Source organism: Perognathus longimembris, chromosome 4, assembly GCF_023159225.1.
Source record: "Perognathus longimembris pacificus isolate PPM17 chromosome 4, ASM2315922v1, whole genome shotgun sequence".
Classification (NCBI taxonomy): Eukaryota; Metazoa; Chordata; class Mammalia; order Rodentia; family Heteromyidae; genus Perognathus; species Perognathus longimembris.
The window spans coordinates 62003128-62023062 of record NC_063164.1 but is presented as its reverse complement, the minus strand read 5'-3'; the positions used below and the strand labels follow the sequence as shown (position 1 = coordinate 62023062).

The 19935-nt window shown below is 37.9% G+C and overlaps 1 protein-coding gene across 6 annotated transcripts in view; it reads left to right on the top strand.

Moving 5' to 3' along the window:
* The window catches only part of Marchf7 (membrane associated ring-CH-type finger 7), a 40222-nt gene that overhangs the window by 6621 nt on the left and 13666 nt on the right, over positions 1–19935 (top strand). For 3 of the 6 annotated variants that reach the window (XM_048345381.1, XM_048345380.1, XM_048345379.1), the window contains exons 2-5: positions 4724–4888; positions 12952–13141; positions 15050–15214; positions 16894–18004. In XM_048345381.1, the coding sequence (XP_048201338.1) occupies positions 4736–4888; positions 12952–13141; positions 15050–15214; positions 16894–18004 (1619 nt within the window). In that variant the 5' untranslated portion in view covers positions 4724–4735. The remainder of the gene's footprint in view (positions 1–4723; positions 4889–12951; positions 13142–15049; positions 15215–16893; positions 18005–19935) is intronic. The other 3 variants (XM_048345385.1, XM_048345382.1, XM_048345384.1) reach the window with 1 other exon arrangement.

The window sequence follows — 19935 nt, the reverse complement described above, 5'->3', positions numbered from 1 at the left end:
CTTACTATTTTAAGGAGGGACTTGTTTTGAAAGGCTGCTATTACCAAGAATTGAAAATTCTATCCTCAGTATGGTTTGTATGTTTCTGCTGTTAGACTTACACTGTAGCATGGTTATTTGTTTTATTCTGTTACGATGTGAGAAGGTAAATCTAATTGTCATAGTCTATTATTCGGTGTTCAGTAACTTTTAAAAGTTGAACTGGGCCAGGTACAAGTGGCTAATTCTCGCCACCAGTGTAATCCTAGCTCTCAGGAGGCTAAGATCAGAGGGATTATGGTTCAAAGCCAGCCTGGGCAGGAAAGCCCCGGGAGACTCTTATCTCCAATAAACTATGCAGAAAAGGCTGTAACTGGTGCTATGGCTCAAGTGGTAGAGCACTAGCCTTGAGCAAAAGTGAGCTCAGAGACAGTGCCTAAGCCCAGAGTTCGAGCCCCAGGACTGGCAAAAAAAAAAAAAAGTTGAATTGGAACTAAGGATTTTGATGTTAGTTGGAAATTAATTAGAGGTAGATTGGGATGCTAAAGAATTTAGGATTTCTAATAACAGCCTTGTATGTGCTTGAAACCTTCATTCTTAAGATGAGTGAGATATGCCAAACTGCTCACAAGTAGGGATTTGAAAATAAATACTAAAAAATTTTTCCCTCAGCTGAAATTATTCAGCAGAAGAATATGTCCATACATCGTAAAATGAGATCTCCCAAGAGCAGAGTCTTGGTTTTACGTTTGCTTATTGGAAACCTATGTGTCTGTAAAGCTTTGAGGCCATCACATGTCACCTGTACTCTCTTAAGAGGTTGGCAGTAGTCAGTGCTTTATTTTTATTTTCATTTGTACTGGTCCTGGGTCTTGAGCTCAGGGCCTGAGCACTATCCCTGAGCTTTTGTATTCATCACTAGCACGCTACCATTTGAGCCACAAGCCCACTTCTGGCTTTTTTGCTGGTAAGTTGGAGAGTCTCATAGACTTTTCTTCCCAGGCGGGTTTTGAACCTGGATCCTCAGATCTCAGCCTCCTGAGTAGCTGGGGTTATAGGTGTGAGCCTCCAGCACCCAGCTGGCAATCCTCCTTTAAATTTTTCATTGGTGCATAAACTCCATAGGCAGATACTGCAAATAATTTTACTGTTGGTTGTGGTGACCTTTGTGTATGTGGTGCCCACTACTAAGCAAGCCAATTTTAGCCAATAAGTAACTATTGCTTCATAATCACCTTCTCAAGATAATTTTCATTTCTAATGTAATGTTAAAATAACATAATCAGTGTTTTAGTTCTGGAGGTTGGAAAGTCTAGGATTGAGGAGTGTGTCTTGTGAGAGCCTCCTTGTATCATCTCAGAAGAGTGCAGAAAGGCAAGAGAGCACATGAGAACAAGAGAGATTGTCTCAGACTTATACTGGGTACTAGGTGTATTCATGAGCATGAGAAGCTCATGACCTAACTCTCTCCTTAGGCCCATCTCCCAACCCTTTGGGATGGGGATTTTGTTTCCAACACATGATTTTTTGGCAACATAATCAAACTATAGCAAATTTGTGAAAAATGATGAAAAGCAGTTGAAATTTCATTGGGAAATGGTGCTGTTACTTTTGGGATGGGAAGCAAATAGGAAATATGTATGGTAAGCATGAATTTCTCCTCAGACAAAGCCTGGCATTGTATAATGAATGAAAAAACTGTTGGCTTCTCTTCTTTTATCCAAGTAGAGTCTTGCTAATACTTAGAAAGTCTAGGCCTGATATCAAGTCCTAGGAAGAATTTGTGAGATGAATATTTATTTGCATTAAACAGATGACTTGAAATCTTGGTAGTCTCATAACTGATAAGAATTTCTCAATTTACAGAATTCCTCTCAGCATTTACCCAGACTAGACAAAGGTTTAAAGCAAGATTTTTTTTTTTTTTGAGAGGTGGTTATTGAGGTTAGAACGCAGGGCTTTATGCTTCTTAGGCAGGCACTAGCCACATTTCCACCTCAATATAGACAGTTGTTTCTACAGAACAGAAGTGAATATGCTTAAAAGCTGTTTTTGTTTTTGCTGGCCCTGAAATCAGGGCCTGGGCACTGTCCCTGAGCCTCTTTGTGTTCAAGGCTAGCACTCTACCACTTGAACGACAGCACCACTTCCAGCTTTTTCTGAGTAGTTTATTGGAGATCAGAATGTCACAGACTTTTCCTGCCCCAGAACTGGCTTCAAAACAAAACTTGATCCTCAGATCTCAACCTCCTGAGTAGATAGGATTACAGGCATGAGCCACTGACACCCGGCCTTCTGTATTCTTTTTTTTTTTTTTTGCCACTCTTGGGACTTGAACTCAGGACCTGGGCACTATCTCTAAGCTTCTTTTTGCTCAAGGCTAGTGCTCTACCACTTGAGCCATAGCACCCCTTCCAGCTTTTTATGTGTATGTGTATGTGTATGTGATACTGAGGAAAGTACCCAAGGCTTCATGCGTGCTATTCAAGCACTCTACCACTAAGCCACTTTCCCAGCCCCTTTCTATATTCTTTTAATATTTATTAAAATGTCTAATTTCAAATACCCTTTTCCTGCTAATGTGGTCTGTTTTTCTTTTCTTTCTTTCTTTTTTTTTTGCCAGTCCTAGGGCTTGAACTCAGGGCCTGAGCACTGTCCTTGGCTTCTTTTTGCTCAAGGCTAGCACTCTACCACTTGAGCCACAGCACCACTTCTGGCTTTTTCTACATATGTGGTGTTAAGGAATTGAACCCAGCACTTCATGTATGCAAGGCAAGCACTCCCTACTACTAGGTCATACTCCCAGCCCTGTTTTTCTTGATTATACCTTTTCTTTATAGTGCTTATAGGTATTCAAGTTACATTCTTTCTTTTGCTAGTTCAGAGTCTTGAATTCTGGGCCTGGGCTCTGTCCCTGAGCTCTTTTCACTCAAGGCTAGCTAGCACTCTACCACTTGAGCCACAATGCCACTTTGGCTTTTTCTGTGATTTAATTCAAACTGCAGTCCTCAGATCTCACCTTCCTGAGTAATTAGGATTACAGGCATGAGCCACCTACCTGTGCCTGGCTATATTATTTCTTCAGTTATCTACTAGATTACAACTTCTTTATAGGCACGATAATCTCAGTTTATTCAGTTATGTTTTCCCCTACCTCATGTTTTATACTACAAAGGTAGTATCTCTCTACCTTTGTTTAGTATTAATGTGTTGAGCAAATAGGAAGAAACTTCAAATGAATGAACTTCAAAAACATTCATCATAGCATAGTGGCCTGATAGAAGTTTTTAATGTACTGTATATTTTATTTTTCCCTATTTTTTGTACTTATGACCTATAACTTATGCAACCAAATTATATAAGTTTTCATGTAACACTTACATTGTTAAAATTCAATCACTTTATGTAGAAGAGCTACCAAAAATAGTTTCATGCAGTATCAAATTATCTCTCTCAAAGGACTCTGCCTCTTTGTCTTCTCTCAAGGGGTTTGCCTCGAGCAGATATCTACTAGATTAGTTTCTCCAAATAATAACTGGGTATAAATAGAGTCAAAGTATACTTTGATGGCATAATGAAGTAACATTTTGTTGTTAAAAAACTTTTAAAGAAAAACTTAGAAAACTATATGCTGTAAACCAACTGTACAACTCATGGAGGGAGAATGGAGAGGGGGGAGGGGGAATGAGGGAGGAGGTAACAAGTTGGATAAGAAATGTGCGACTGCCTTAAACTGTTGACAGCTTTCAAAATGAGTATTACCATCCTGTTTAAAAATCTTAAGATTATACAGACAAACCCTTTAATAGCTTTGAACAACTATGTTGCTTAGTAATTTATAGCTTTTACTTTTTGGGTGTTGGAGGTTCAATTATATGCTTTTGAATATCAGTGTTCAGTCATGAATAACTTTCTCCTAAAGTGTTCTTCCTTTGGATTTCTAGTTTAAAATTCACTTCTTTCTAGTGACCATTGTTTTTAAACTATATTTTTATTATCTTTTAAGTAATTGTACAAAGGGGTTACCATTCAACATGTCAGTTTGGAGTACAGTACATCTTGGTCAATAACCCTCCCATCACCACTCCCTCCATTTTCCTAGTTTCATAGGATATGTACTGAATATTATGAGTGCATTGTAATGAACAGTCTTAAGTGCTTATTAGATGTGTAAGTAGCTTAATAAAAATCTGATGGTAGAAAAGATTTCTTAAGTTAGGTGACTGCTTTATCCAAACCAGGCCACTTTAAGAAACAATACATAGGCACTGTTAATAATTACTATGGGATATGACATAGATTTTACAGTGCATAAACTGGGACTAATCGAGGCAAAAGGTGAAGTATTACCCCACATTTTACCCCATATCTAGTCCCAGTTTTCAAGTTTCTTTTCAACTAATGCTTTTTGGTGGTTAACTGGAGATAAGAATCTCATGGGCTTTTCTGCCCAGGCTGACTTTGAACTGATACCCTCAGATGTCAGATTCCTGAGTAGATAGGATTATAGGTGCATACTGCTTGTGCCTGGTATGTTACATTTTATTGACAGTGGAAAAACTTGGCTGGACTTTAAGCCTCTGCCTTTAAGCAGTAGGAATGATGATAGTCTCACAGTTTGCCTTTTTGAATATAATTGATTTAATGGTTAATTTCTTGATTTGAACTGATGATTAATGAAGCAAAAGAATACAAGGCTTTCATGTGTTCCCAAAGATTATTAATGAAAATTTATACTTCACAGGAAACTTTTAGAATGGAGTCTAAACCTTCCAGGATTCCAAGAAGAATTTCTGTTCAACCTTCCAGCTCCCTAAGTGCTAGAGTGATGTCTGGAAGCAGAGGAAGTAGTTTAAATGATACCTACCATTCCAGAGACTCTTCATTTAGGCTGGATTCTGAATATCAGGTAACATTTTAATTTGGGGTACATGTAAGCTGGATTTGAGACATCCTATAATCAAAATATAAACAAAATAAATGGCTAATAATATTCAGAAGGTTACCTGAGAACATAAATACCAATTTAAGTTTGATGTGATGAGTTTGGGTGGCAGGCCCAAAATTGTGTATTTTTAACAGTACATATATTGGTCTGACTTCCCTTTGCATGTACACAAAGCACAGTGGGAATACGGGTTTTAAATTTAACTTTTGAGAATATGACTTCTAGATATATTGCTTTTTGGAAGGTTGGGAGTTAAAATTGGTGAGGTAACTATCTAGATCTTTGTGAAAATTTCTCTTAAGGTGCTGAACAGTATGTGATGTTACAAAGTATCATGTAAAAAACAAACAAAAATCTTGCATAGTATTAAAGTATTCAGGGGAAAAGTGAAGTTAAAAAAAGTTTTTCAAAATACACTACCTACTCATAATTGCTTTTAATTTTCGTATTGTTTTGTTTTTTATAGTGTCGGGACAAACATTTGTTCATGCTAGGCAAATGCTCTGTCATTGATTATATATGAACTGTTTACTTAATCTTATTTTAAATGTTAAATAATACTGACAGTACATAAAATTTTGTTTATTGATCTGTGTTTAATATGTTTCATGTATGTTATTAATGAGCAGCACAAATTCTGAATCTTGTTTCACTAGCTATATAGACCTTGGTGTATTACTTTTCTTTTTTCTTCATGTGACCGTCTGATATGGTTGCTAAAAATTAGCCTGGGCATAACGACTCATATCTTTAATTCTAGCTATTTGTGAGGCTGAGAATGGGAGGACAGTTGTTTCAGCTGATCCTAAAGTTCATACAAGATCCCCCATATCTCATCCAATAAAAACTGTACATGGTGGTGTGCACCTGTCTCCCTCTATGTGTGAAGGGCCAAATAATGAAGATAGGATCAATCCAACCAAAGAAACCCTATGCCAAGAATAAAAAGACTGACTATGTGGTTACATGGTTCAGTGCTTGCCCTGGAAACTCAAGTCCCTAAGTTCAAACCTCAGTATAGACAAAAAATAAAAGAATTAAATGAATTGGTACACTAAATAAATACTACCTGCATTGGTTTGTTGTGTTGCCTCTTTATATTTAGATTTATTGACATGTACTGGACTTTTTTCTTTTCTTTTCTTTTTTTTTTTTTTTGCCAGTCCTGGGGCTTGAACTCAGGGCCTGAGCATGGTCCCTGGCTTCCTTTTGCACTTGAGCCACAGCACCACTTCCGGCCTTTTCTGTTTATGTGGTGTTGAGGAAATCAGCAAGGCTTTATGCATGCTGGGCAAGCACTCTACCACTAAGCCACATTCCCAGCTCAAGACTTTTTTTTGTTTTGTTTTTTTTCTTTTTGGTTTGATGCCAGTACAGGGGCTTGAACTCAGGTCCTCAAGTTCTCAGCTCTCACTTGACTTTCTTGCTCCTGTCTGGTGCTGTAACACTTCAAGTTATACCTCCAGTCCAGCTAATAAGTATTTTCACACTTCTTCTGCCCAATATGTTTCTTTTGTTAGAGTTTTAAAAATTCTGTGGTGTGTGTGTGTGTGTGTGTGTGTGTGTGTTAAATAAAAGCACCCGAATATCATGTTGATAGTTTAAAGACCACGAAATAATCCCACCTAAAAGACAGTCTCCTTTTTCTAACTTGTAGGTCAAATGCTATAGAGGTAATACCATTGTGTGTTTTCTATAGTATGTTTCCTCAAGAATTAACAGAACTGATCATCATTATTTTTCAGTCTACCTTTCTCAAGAGTGGCTTACACAGAGAAAATATTAAAGGAAAAGTGAAAGTCATTTTAAATGAGACTTGATAAAATAGACTGGGTCAGAGTTATAACAGTAACAGGCATAAATTTGCAGGGTTAAGTGAGTATGTTTGTTTTTTTATGGGCTGGAGGCCATGTTCCTGGCCTGTTAGGCCTCCACCACTGAGCTAGCTACAGTCCTGCCTAAAGTTTTTAAAGTTAAACCTGAGCCTACTGTTTAGAGTATCAAGACCAATGAGTTTTATGTATACCATTCATAAGGTAATAAAAGAAAAACATAATAGCAGCAAAGCATGACAATTTAGTTTGAAAGTGAACATTGTTCACAATTGATAGTGCTACTATAAGTACATACTGAATTTTAATGAAATACTGTCAGAATACAATAGAAAGAAAATAATTTCATAAAGGAACAACAGGTAATCCAAATATTTACCTTCTTGCTGGTCCTTTTTTTTTTGGCGCCAGTGCTGGGCCTTGGACTCAGGGCCTGAGCACTGTCCCTGGTTTCTCTTTGCTCGAGGCTAGCACTTGAGCCACAGTGCCACTTCTGGCCATTTTCTATGTATGTGGTGCTGGGGAATCAAACCCAGGGTTTCATGTATATGAGGCAAGCACTCTTGCCACTAGTCCATATTCCCAGCCCCTTGGCGGTCTTTTTTGATCCAAGTGTTTTATGTAAAATGTTTTGAGGGATGAATAAAGTAAATCTTTTTGGCTTATCATTATATGTATAATTTCTTGCCTAGGCATTGTCATAACATTGGGTATAGATGAATCTTTATTTTATTTATTTATTTATTTATTTTTTTGGCCAGTCGTGGGCCTTGGACTCAGGGCCTGAGCACTGTCCCTGGCTTCTTCCCGCTCAAGGCTAGCACTCTGCCACTTGAGCCACAGCGCCGCTTCTGGCCGTTTTCTGTATATGTGGTGCTGGGGAATCGAACCTAGGGCCTCGTGTATCCGAGGCAGGCACTCTTGCCACTAGGCTATATCCCCAGCCCCTAGATGAATCCTTATATTAACATCAACTAATATGTTTCTGGTGAAAACAGAGCACCACCCATATGGAGTAAAAAGTAGACTAGGGGTTTCCTGTGTTAGTGCAGAAATAGATACTCTTATTACATGAATATTTACAGTAATAAAAAGATCCAATTTGATGAAAGATTTTGAAAGCAAAATTTATTAATGAATCATGGAAAATAAGCTGAAGAAAAACATGCCATTCTAAACTTCTATTATGGGTATATGCTAGTATGTAATATTAATTCTACTTAAAGGCCTTAAAAAACTCATTGAATTATAAGTTTCCATACCATGCACTTTGCCTGCTTAAAGTACATGTACATAGTTTAGCAGATTTTAGTATTTACATATGAGTATGCAACTGTCATCCTAGTTTATTTTTAATTAGCTTACATTAGTTATGTAAAGGATTTCATTGTCATATTTCAACCCGTTTACCAAATATTCTAGCTAACCAGTTATTTTTTGTTTTTTTGTGTGTGCATGTGTGCATGCTCTGATCCTGGGTCTTGAACTTCAGGTCTGGGATGTGTGTGTGTGTGTGTGTGTGTATGTGTGTGTGTGTGTTTTCATGTGCATATATGCATGTGCAACAATCCTGGGGCTTGAACTTGGGGCCTGGGTGCTGTTGTTGAGCTTTTTTTGTCCAAAACTAGTGCTCAACCACTTGAGACAGTTCTACTTTGGCTTTTTTGCGATTAGTTGGAGATAAATGTCTCATGGATTTTCCTTCCCAGGCTGGCTTTGAACCAGGATCCTAGCCTCTTTTGAGTTGCCAGGACTAAAGACTTAAGCCATTGGTGTCCAGCTGAGTTAATTTTAGGTTTTACTTTGTAATGCTGGGGATCAAACCCCAGGACCATGTATGTATTGAACAAGAGCTTACTCAACATACCACAATTAAATTTTGAACTTTTTATTACCTTGGAAAGGAAACCAGGTATTTTAGGCCATGACTACAGTGCTCCCCTTCCCCGCCCCCCCCGCCCACTAGTACTAAACAATCATTTGTCTACTTTCTTCATGTAGTTTTCCCTATTCATATATATGAGTGGGAACATAGACTATGTAGTTATTGATGACTAGCTTCTTTTGCATAGCATGTTTTCAAGATTCATCTTTGTAGTCAAATGTGCCAGTACTTTGGGGCTGGGGATATAGCCTAGTGGCAAGAGTGCCTGCCTTGGATACACGAGGCCCTAGGTTCGGTTCCCCAGCACCACATATACAGAAAACGGCCAGAAGCGGCGCTGTGGCTCAAGTGGCAGAGTGCTAGCCTTGAGCGGGAAGAAGCCAGGGACAGTGCTCAGGCCCTGAGTCCAAGGCCCAGGACTGGCCAAAAAAAAAAATGTGTCAGTACTTCTTTAATCACTGAATAACGTTTCATAGTATGATCATACTCTATCTGTTGTGAATATTGGGATGATTTCTACCTCTTGGTTATTAGAAATTATGCTGCTGTAGGTACTGATGCAAAAATTTCTATGCAGACTTACACTCTTCAGTTACCATGTGTATATACTAGGAATGTAACAGTGAGTCATGTGACTTCTACTTTCAGTTTTTTTCTTTTTTTGTAATTATTTTAAAATAGTTGTACAAAGAGGTTTCAATTCAGCATGTTAGTTTATATGAGTACAATGCATTTTGATCAATGTCACCTCTTCCATTCTTCTTCCCCATCTGTCCTAACCTTATCCAGAGGACCTGCCAGCCTTTTTCCCATACTGGCTCGTTTGTTTAACGTTCCTACAAAGGGTATATGTGAGACTGAAGAATCAGATTCTTCACCAACACTTACCTTGCTTTAGATTGTAGCCATCCTAATTGCTATGAAATAGTATCCCATTGTTACTTTGATTTGGATTTTACTGATGTTAAGCATCTTTTCACCTGTGCATGAATAACATACATGAAATTGGCATTTTGTACATCATTGGGACTTTTGCACATCAGACAACCTGCTTTAAGTTTTTGTTTTTTCTTTGTAGTACTTGGATTTAAAACTCAAGGCATTCTGCTTTACCAGGCGCTGTTTGTGTCAGATACTGTTTGAACAGTTGAGTGAGATACCAGTTTAGCTGAAATTTACAGCTCTATGGCACCAGATCCAGCCTCTTTTGCCATTTTTAAGTTTGTTTGTCTTTTCTTTTATTGTCAAAATGGTGTTTGTTGTCTTTTAGTAAACTATAGTTTCTACCTCTGAATTCTCCTCTCCCTTAGACACAGGCTCTTCTGTAAAACTTTCAACATACTTCCTGTTGCAGTACTTACTTTTCTTACATACTTTTCTTTAATAGTATACATTATTTGAGCTCCCATGTTTATCATATGAATTTTAGATGATGTAGACTGAATTTATGGTACATATCATTCGTTAAGTCTTTATTTTGCAAAATATTGCCTAAAAGAACTTAGTTTATTTTGATATATTCTTCTAAGCCATTTACCAGATACTTTATGTTAACATAGTTTAAATTTTTCTTTCTTCTTGAAAGATACTATTATTTCAGTCCTGCCATCTCTGAACATTGCAGATAGTATGTGCTGTAAAAGTGTGACTTAAATGTGTTTTGGGTTTTGTTTTGATTTCCCCCTCAATACTGAGATTAAATGCAGGAACTCATTCATACTAGGCAAATGCTGTAACACTTAAACCACACTCCCAGCCCTTTTGTTTGTATTTTCTTTCTGAGATAATGTCATTGATTTTTTGTTGAGTTTTCCCAAACTGACATAAAATTCTAGCTGCTTCTACTTTTTGTGTTATTGTTGTCTTTTTCAGAGAAGGTGTAGGTATGTAGGCTAGGCTATGTTGGAACTTGTGATCCTTCTGCTTCAGTACCCTGGCACTGTATTTACAGTGTGCACCTCCAAACCTGGCTTAAATATGTGTTTTGTATTTAAACTAACTTTTTTTGTTTGTTTACATGCCAATATTGGGGTTGGACTCGAAGACTTTAGCTGTCATAGACTAGTTCTCAATTGGCTATTTTGCTCCTGGCTGACACTCTAGCACTTGAGACACACCTGTAGTCCAGCTTTAACTGGAGATAAAGTCTCATAGACTTTTCTGCCCAGGTTGACGTCGAACTATGACAGTATCTAAGCCTCCAAAGTAGCTGGGGTTACAGACATGAGCCACCAGCCTAACACTTTTAGGGGAGATAAGAGTAGATTTTATGCATTATATTCAGTAAACTGCTTACTTAAATAGAGTTTTGTGTTCACATATTTATATGTTAGGAAAACAGCTAAGAATTTTTAAATATGTTCTTGTTATAGCTTGAATTACTGGTGAAGAATTTCTAGATTTTAGGATTTCTTTTCATATGTTCTGTTTTGTTTTTTGTCAGTAGTAGCATTTGAATTCAGTCCCTGTCCTTGAGCCTCTTTGTGTCCAATGGTTCTACCACTTGAGCCACAGTGCCACTTCTGGCTTTTTTCTGAGTAGTTTATTCTTGCAGACTTTCCTGCCTGTGGTGGCTTTGAACTGTGATCCCCAGATCTCAGCCTCCTAAGTAGCTCTGATTACAGGTGTGAGCCACCAGTGCCTGGCTCTCTTTTTAATATACACCATTATTAGTGTTGTCTAAGTATACATTCCTGAGATGGAGAATGAGATCAGTAAGGGCTTTTGTTTTTTGTTTTTGTTTTGGGCTGGGAATCAACCCAATACTCTGCCACTGAGCTACATTCCTGCCCCAGGGATAAGTTTGTTTTAATTTTTATTGTCACATCATCATCATCATCATCATCACTATTGATTAGTTAGGCTTGAACTAAGGGCCTGGGTACTAGTCCCTTAGCTTTTTTGCTCAAAGCTGGAGCTCTATTACATGACCCACATCTCCACTTTTGGCTTTTTGCTGATTAGAGGTAAGAGTCTCTTGGACGTTCCTGCTTTGAACCATAATCCTCAGATATCAGCCTCTCAAGTAGCTAGTATTTTTACGTGGCTAGGATTTTTACGTGGCTAGGATTTTTACTGGCACCTGGCTTGTTGTTTGTATTTTGAGGCAGTTTCTTGCTGTGCATCCCTGGCTATCCTGGCACTCAAAATCTTCCTGCGTGCTCACTGTAAGCGTGCAAAGGTGTAATACCTAACTAGAAATAATTCAAAAAAAAAGAATCTCACTACTTGTTTGTTTGTTTTTGGCCAGTCCTGGGCCTTGGACTCAGGGCCTGAGCACTGTCCCTGGCTTCTTCCCGCTCAAGGCTAGCACTCTGCCACTTGAGCCACAGCGCTGCTTCTGGCCGTTTTCTGTATATGTGGTGCTGGGGAATCGAACCTAGGGCCTCGTGTATCCGAGGCAGGCACTCTTGCCACTAGGCTATATCCCCAGCCCTTGTTTTTGTTTTTTTGGCCAGTCCTGGGCCTTGGACTCAGGGCCTGAGCACTGTCCCTGGCTTCCTTTTGCTCAAGGCTAGCACTCTGCCACTTGAGCCACAGCGCCACTTCTGGCCATTTTCTGTATATGTGGTGCTGGGGAATCGAACCCAGGGCCTCATGTATACAAGGCAAGCACTCTTGCCACTAGGCCATATCCCGAGCCCCAAGAATCTCATTACTTGTAAGAATCTCATTTTCATAGTAAATCATTTGCAAACATTTTGTGGATCCAGGCTGTTCTTGGATATTCTGTATATCTTTAAAAAGTTGCAACAAGTCTAAGAAAAATAATTGTAAAATTATTGTAAAAAAATTGTAAAAAATAATTGTAAAGTGTTTTTCTCACTGTTTTATATCCAGGTGTGTGTGTATATAACTACAAAGAAGGTTTGATCTAAATCAGATTGCTTGCATAGCAAATTTAATTGCAGAATATAGAAAAGGAATGAGTAGAAGGGAACAGAATCTTAAGACAATTCTTCATGATAGAAAATCAGTACTTAGGGGCTGGGGATATGGCCTAGTGGCAAGAGTTCTTGCCTCATGTACATGAGGCCCTGGGTTCAATTCCCCAGCATCACATATACAGAAAATGGCCAGAAGTGGCGCTGTGGCTCAAGTGGCAGAGTGCTAGCCTTGAGCAAAAAAAGAAGCCAGGGACAGTGCTCAGGCCCTGAGTCCAAGCCCCAGGACTGGCCAAAAAAAAAAAAAAAAAAGAAAATCAGTACTTAGGGGATAAATGGCTCCTAAAAAGACTATTAGAGATTAAACTTTATATTGATGCAGGTATTTTGTTGTTCCTTATTCTTTTTTTTTTTAATTTACAGTCAGCATCGGCATCAGCATCACCATTTCAGTCTACATGGTATAGTGAATCTGAAATAACTCAGGGAGCTCGCTCAAGATCACAGAACCAGCAAAGGGATCATGATTCAAAAAGACCTAAACTTTCCTGTACAAATTGTACATCTACCTCAGCTTCAAGAAATGTTGGAAATGGACTGAATTCTGTATCAGGTAAGAATTATTTAATTTCTGTAAAAGTGACCAGCTATATATTTGAACTACTTTTTCCAAGATACATCATAATTTTTCTTAGATTTGGGATTAAGCAAATAGAATTTCGGGTAAGAACAGATTGGAAATGTCATGGATTTTATAAAATTTTACTTTAAGTTAATGTTAGAACTAAAATGAACTTCATTTTGCATCTTTGTTTTGAATACCAGTACAAATGTCCTATAATAAACAGGCTATTAGCAGACTTTAAGAAGTATGGAAACTCACCAATTTACAACAAAAAAGATGCTGGCACTAGTCTCATACACAACAAGTATGTGTAAGGAATTAGAAAACTATGATTGTGTCTGTCTTAAGTAGAAGAGTGGCACAGGGCAAGTTACCCATTCAGAGTCAAATGGATGGTTTGCCCACAAAACTATATGGCTTATATTTTGATTTGGTTTTTGTTTTGCCAGTCCTGGGGCTTGGGACTTGGGGCCTGAACACTGCCCCTGGCTTCTTTTTACTCAAGGCTAGTACTCTACCTCTTGAGCCACAGGGCCACTTTCAGCTTTTTCTGTGTATGTGGTACTGAGGAATTGAACCCAGGGCTTCATGCATGCTAGGGAAGCACTTTGCCACTAAGCCACATTCCCAGCCCCTCTGTGGCTTATAGTTTATACTCAGAAGTATGTATTTGTTGCACCAACTGAAATATTTTGTTGAAAGAGCAGGAAGTTTCTCTTTTAAGTCTTACTCTTTAAAGAAGTGTTAGCTAATGCTTGGAATTGTCTTAAGTTTAACTTAGCTAGAGGTAAAATTCTTAAAATTCTATTATTGCCAATTGAACTGGTGTAAGCTATACCTATTTTGAAACAAGCCCTCCATAGGAATATCAGTGCTCATCTGCAAGATATTAAGATTTGTGGAGTTAAGTAAGGAGAGCGTGCGCGACCTTAGCATTGACAAACACTACTGTGCAGATACATTTTGTTCTCTTCTGCTGTATGATGGCATAACATTTCCCTTAATGAAGAGGAATTCTTAAGCTATTGAAACTAGGAAAGGTAGGAGCAAAATTACAAAATAAATGAGAGGACAAAAGGTTTATGTCAATTTTTAATTTAATTTGAGTTGAAATCATATACTATTTGGATGGTAATTCCCCAAAAAGAATCAACCAAATGTAGCGGTAACAAGGCTGGTAGTATAGATCATTAGTAGAATGCCATGCTTAACCTATGTGAAGTTTTTTGTTTTTTTTTTGCCAGTCCTGTGGCTTGGACTCAGGGCCCGAGCACTGTCCCTGGCTTCTCTTTGCTCAAGGCTAGCACTCTGCCACTTTAGCCACAGCACCACTTCTGGCTGTTTTCTATATATGTGGTGGTGGAGAATCGAACCTAGGGCTTCATGTATACGAGGCAAGCACTCTTGCCACTAGGACATATTCCCAGCACTAGAAAATGTTTTATAATGAAATTGTATTATAATTTACAGTTGAACTTCCATTTCAAGACAGTTTGACTGTTCGCAGCAGTTTTCCAACATTACTTTCAAGTGGCTTTTTGTGACCATTTACATTTATATTGTCAGGTGTTACTGAGATAATTACCATCATATATGAGGATATATTTTTGTAATAATATGTTTTCATGCATAATAATGTGTACATAGTCAACATGTGTGAGGCTCTGGATGCTATTCCCAGCACCAAATAAACGAAAACATGAATGTTTAAGAGACAATTTTGTAAGTTCCTTAGTGAATAATTTTATGTTTTTCTGAGTTTCGCTTCTGCTAACAACTAAATAACTGGGGATTCCCAGAATAAATCATAGTAACTTCCCTCTGTATTAATAAAAATTACTGTGGTCAGAAATTTGGAAAGTTTCTCTGAAATAAAACTTCTCCAATTATTTTAAGATTCTTCTTGGAGACATAGTCAAGTTCCCAGATCTTCATCAATGGTACTTGGCTCATTTGGAACAGACTTAATGAGAGAGAGGAGAGATTTGGAGAGAACAGATTCCTCCCTTAGTAATCTTATGGATTATAGTCACCGAAGTGGTGATTTCCCAACTTCATCATGTATGTATAAATTACATTGTTCAGTATAGTTTATATAGTAATGTTATACTTTCTTTTTATGTATGTCATTGAAATTTTGAATACATTTTAAGAAGTTGAAGACTTTATGAAGATTTCAGAACATGATAGTTTTTTTTAGTTCCTTGTTTTTACTTTAAAAATGAAAACAGTGTAAAAGCAGTATATATGAGTATTCATTCCGTGTGCTGTTTAATATGTCTAATTTTTTCCTTTTAAGGATGAATGTGCATGTCACTCTAAATCTTACTTCTCAACTATGGCTTGCCTATAGCGAAATGCAATAATTAAATTGTGAAATCTTATTGAAACCATCATTTCAAAGCATAATTTAGAAATAAACATGACTGTGCCTCTATTGTCATTAAATTGACCTAATAGTGGAGTTTCTATCATAGTACATAGAAAAGCTTTTCAAAAACAGAGTTTATGTTTAGATTTAGTAAACGTACAGGGACAGAAATAGATTTTAAGGGCTTTCATTAGACTATAAAGTCTTGTGTGGGAGAGAATTTTTCACAAAGAAATCCTATAATGTTCCTTATTTCTCTTGAAGATTCATAGAATCAGTTAAAGTTTTGTAGGAGTCGGTTTGCTTTGAAACAGTGACTTACTGTGGATCCCAGGCTAATTTGGAACTTTAGATCTTCTTGACTTAGCCTTCTGAGTATTTGGATAACTAGGCCACTATGCTCAGTTAATATTTTTTAAAATATTAATATAAATGCCAGAATATCCTATATTGACTTAGCTCCAAGCCAGTAGTAAAAAAAAAAAAAAAAGTAATGCGTAGAGATAAGTATGACTGCTATTAACTTGAAGATTAGAGGGGAAAGTTCATGTATTGGTGGCTTAGGCCTGTTATCTTAGCTTTTTGGGAGGCTGAGAATGGGAAGACCACAGTTCAAAGCCAACCTAGGCAGAAAAGTTGATGAGACACCCCCCCCCCCCACCTGTTCAACCAAGAGATGGGGTATAGTGTTGCATGCCTATCCCACTTTAAACAGGAAGCCTAAAATAGACAGAGTGCATCCCAGACACATGATGCCAGGACAGGAAGCAAGACCTTACCTCAAATATTTCCAGTACCATAAAAAGGGCTAGAGCCATGGCTCAGCAGTAGAGTGCCTTGTCTAGCAAGCATAAGACCCTGAGTTCAAAGCTCAGTACCATCAAAATAAGGAGTAAGAAATTAGAGAAAATAATGCTTTGGTTAAGTTGGTCCTAAAAGTCACAGATAATAGTACTGACATAGCTTTTTAAGATTTATTGCATGGAGTAAGAAAAGCCTACAAAACACAATCTCTGTAGAGCCATTTTGCTTTTAGTCATTGTGAGTCTTATTACATTAATTGGTATATTTAAGCTGTGTCAGTTTAGGTACTGAAATGTTCTTCTACTGTCAGTTTCTAATTAGTGAATTTAACAGTTCATCAACTGTTTACTTTTAATGAATTCTTGTTGTATTCTTTACAATTTGCAATGGAGACTGTCGTCTTGGATTTTACCAGTAGGGATAGAATGAGCAATTTTTTTTTATAATAGTAGTCAAGCTGTAGGTAGAAGAGCAGTATGTTTGAACATAGTGTTTAATTATGGCAGTAAGCATAAATACAAGTTTAATAATACTGGAATTATGCCTTTCCTTCTTTCAAAAATAGATGTTCAAGACAGAGTTCATTCTTCATATTCACAGGGAGCAAGACCAAAAGAGAACTCTGTAAGCACTTTACAATTGAATACATCATCCACAAGCCACCAATTGCCTTCTGAACGTCATACAATACCAAGTTCTAGGGACTCTAGCAGAAATTCTTTAAGGTCACATTTTTTCCCAAGAGAATCAGAGTCTCTTCGAAGCAGTACTACACATCCTGGATTTTCTTATATTTCAAGTAGAGATCAGACCCCCCCAACAATAAGCAATTCAGAAAGGATTGGCTCCTCTCAAAGATCATTTCCAGAGTCTTCTGATAATGAAGGTAGGCGTACAACAAGGAGATTGCTGTCACGTATAGCTTCTAGCATGTCATCTACTTTTTTTCCCAGAAGATCTAGTCAGGATTCCTTGAATGCAAGACCATTGAGTTCTGAAAATTCTTACATTTCTCCAAGAATCTTGACATCTTCACAGTCTCGGAGTAATGCAGCATCAGCTTCTGAAGCTAATGATAATAGGGCATCTGAAGCTTCTCAGGGATTTCGATTTCTTAGGCGAAGATGGGGTTTGTCCTCTCTTAGCCAAAATCATAGCTCTGAGCCAGATTCAGAAAGCTTCAGCCAAGAATCTGAAGGAAGAAATACAGGACCATGGTTATCTTCCTCACTTAGAAATAGATGCACACCTTTATTCTCTAGAAGGAGACGAGAGGGAAGAGATGAATCTTCAAGGATACCTACCTCTGATATACCATCTAGATCTCATATTTTTAGAAGAGAAGCAAATGAAATAGTTCACCTTGAAACACCAAGTGATCCACTTGGGGCTGCTGCCAACAGACCACAACCATCTGGAGCATCAAATAATGCCTCTGTAGGTGGTTCCACATCAGATTTGCCTCATGGTGGAAGAAATACAGGAATAACAGGAATTCTTCCTGGTTCCTTGTTCCGATTTGCTGTCCCTCCAGCACTTGGAAGTAATTTGGCCGACAATGTCATGATCACTGTAGACATTATTCCTTCAGGTTGGAATTCAGCTGATGGAAAAGGTGATAAAAGTAAAAGTGCACCTTCAAGAGATCCAGAAAGACTGCAGAAAATAAAAGAGAGGTAAATTTTTATTGCCCATCTTAAGCTGTAAAGCTAGATCTAACTAGACAACTCTTTCTAAAAATGACTAATTTCTAAAAATGATAAGTAACTATAATTTATTCCCTTATAAGACATTTAAATCTAGATGATGTTGCTGTCTCACAGATGAATGGGTCAAAATCAGTAATGAGGTATGCAGTGGGGTTGTGAATTACATCAGGAAGTTTACTTTAAACCAGCTTGGAATACACACCACAAAACACACATACAAACTTAGATGAAAACTTGCTGGGCACCAGGTGGCTCACATCTGTAATCCTAGCTGTTCAGGAGGCTGAGATCGGAGGATTACAATTTGAAGCCAGCCCAGGCAGAAAAGTTTGGGAGACACTTCCACTAAACTACCAAAAAAGTTGGAAGTAGAGTTGTAGTTTAAGTGATAGAGTACTATCCTTGAGCAAAATAAGCTTGGACAGCCTAATCTGTGAGTTCAAAGCCCCAGGACTGGTAACAACAACAATAACAACAAAAACAAACTCTTACCCTACCCTTGTTAAGCATAGTGATAAATGGCATTAGCAAGAGGATCTCAGTTACCATGGACTGTCAGTCAAAATGTCTAAGCCTGATTTGCTTATCATCTATTTGTTCTCTTAATCCTTTATGAAATTTAGTAAGATCACATTCACAAAATTTTATTTTGTATTTGAAGTCCAAGTGGATGCTGAATATACTTCATACCTGAGATCGGCAAAAATGCCATTTAAGATTCTGGACTTAGAATTATTATTATATCTTTTGGTTGGTTGTGGGGCTTGAACTCAGCCCTGGATACTGTCCCTGAGCCTTTCTCTGCTCAAGGCTAGTGCTCTACCACTTTGAGCCACAGCTCAACTTCCCTTTTTCTGGAGATTAGTTGGAGATAGGAGCCTCCCTGACTTTCCTGCCCAGACTGTCTTTGAGCCGTGTTCCTCAGATCTCAGCCTCCTGAGTAGCTAGCATTATAGGCATGAGCCACCAGCACCCAGCAGAGTTGTGGGTTTTTGTTTTTTAATAGAAACAAATTGTTTTATGCAGGTAAGTGTAACATAAATAATACTGGTAAGAGGAAAAAATGGAGGAAAAAAATGAAAGACTAAAGATGCCAGGTCTAAGCTTAACTGTTAATTTTGTAATCATCATTAAAATAATTTTCATAAGCTAGGATAGAGTATTTGATGTAAAATATATTTGTACTGTATAGTAAGACATAAACCTAACATTAGGGAGGCAATTTTCTTTTTCATAAAAGCCTAATGTAATAGAATGGTTGGGAAGCATATATTGTTACTATCATTCTAGATAACTTTCGTACCTCAACAAAAAAAAATGTATTCAAATCCACGAAGGAATTTTATATGCTTTCAGAGATATTAGGCTACTGTATTCCTGTTTTACCATGTAGCTACTGTTTTTCTGCTTTTTTTTTTTTTTTTTTTTGGCCAGTCCTGGGCCTTGGGCTCAGGGCCCGAGCACCGTCCCTGGCTTCTTCCCGCTCAAGGCTAGCACTCTGCCACTTGAGCTACAGCGCCGCTTCTGGCCGTTTTCTGTATATGTGGTGCTGGGGAATCGAACCTAGGGCCTCGTGTATCCGAGGCAGGCATTCTTGCCACTAGGCTATATCCCCAGCCCTTTCTGCTTTTTTAAACTTACTATTTTACAGTCATGGGGCTCATGCCTGTAAGCCTACCTACTCAGGAGGTTAAGATCTGGAAGATCACAGTTTGAAACAAGCCTGGGCAGAATTAATAGCAGGGCTGAAGGTGTGGGTCAGGTTTTAGAATACCATCCTAATTAATACAAGGCCCCAAATTCAAACCCCACAATTGCCTAGCAAGGAAAACAAAACAACCCAAAACGTTTTTCTTTCTTTGCAAAGAGAGATTTACTGTACTTGAGTAGTATTAACT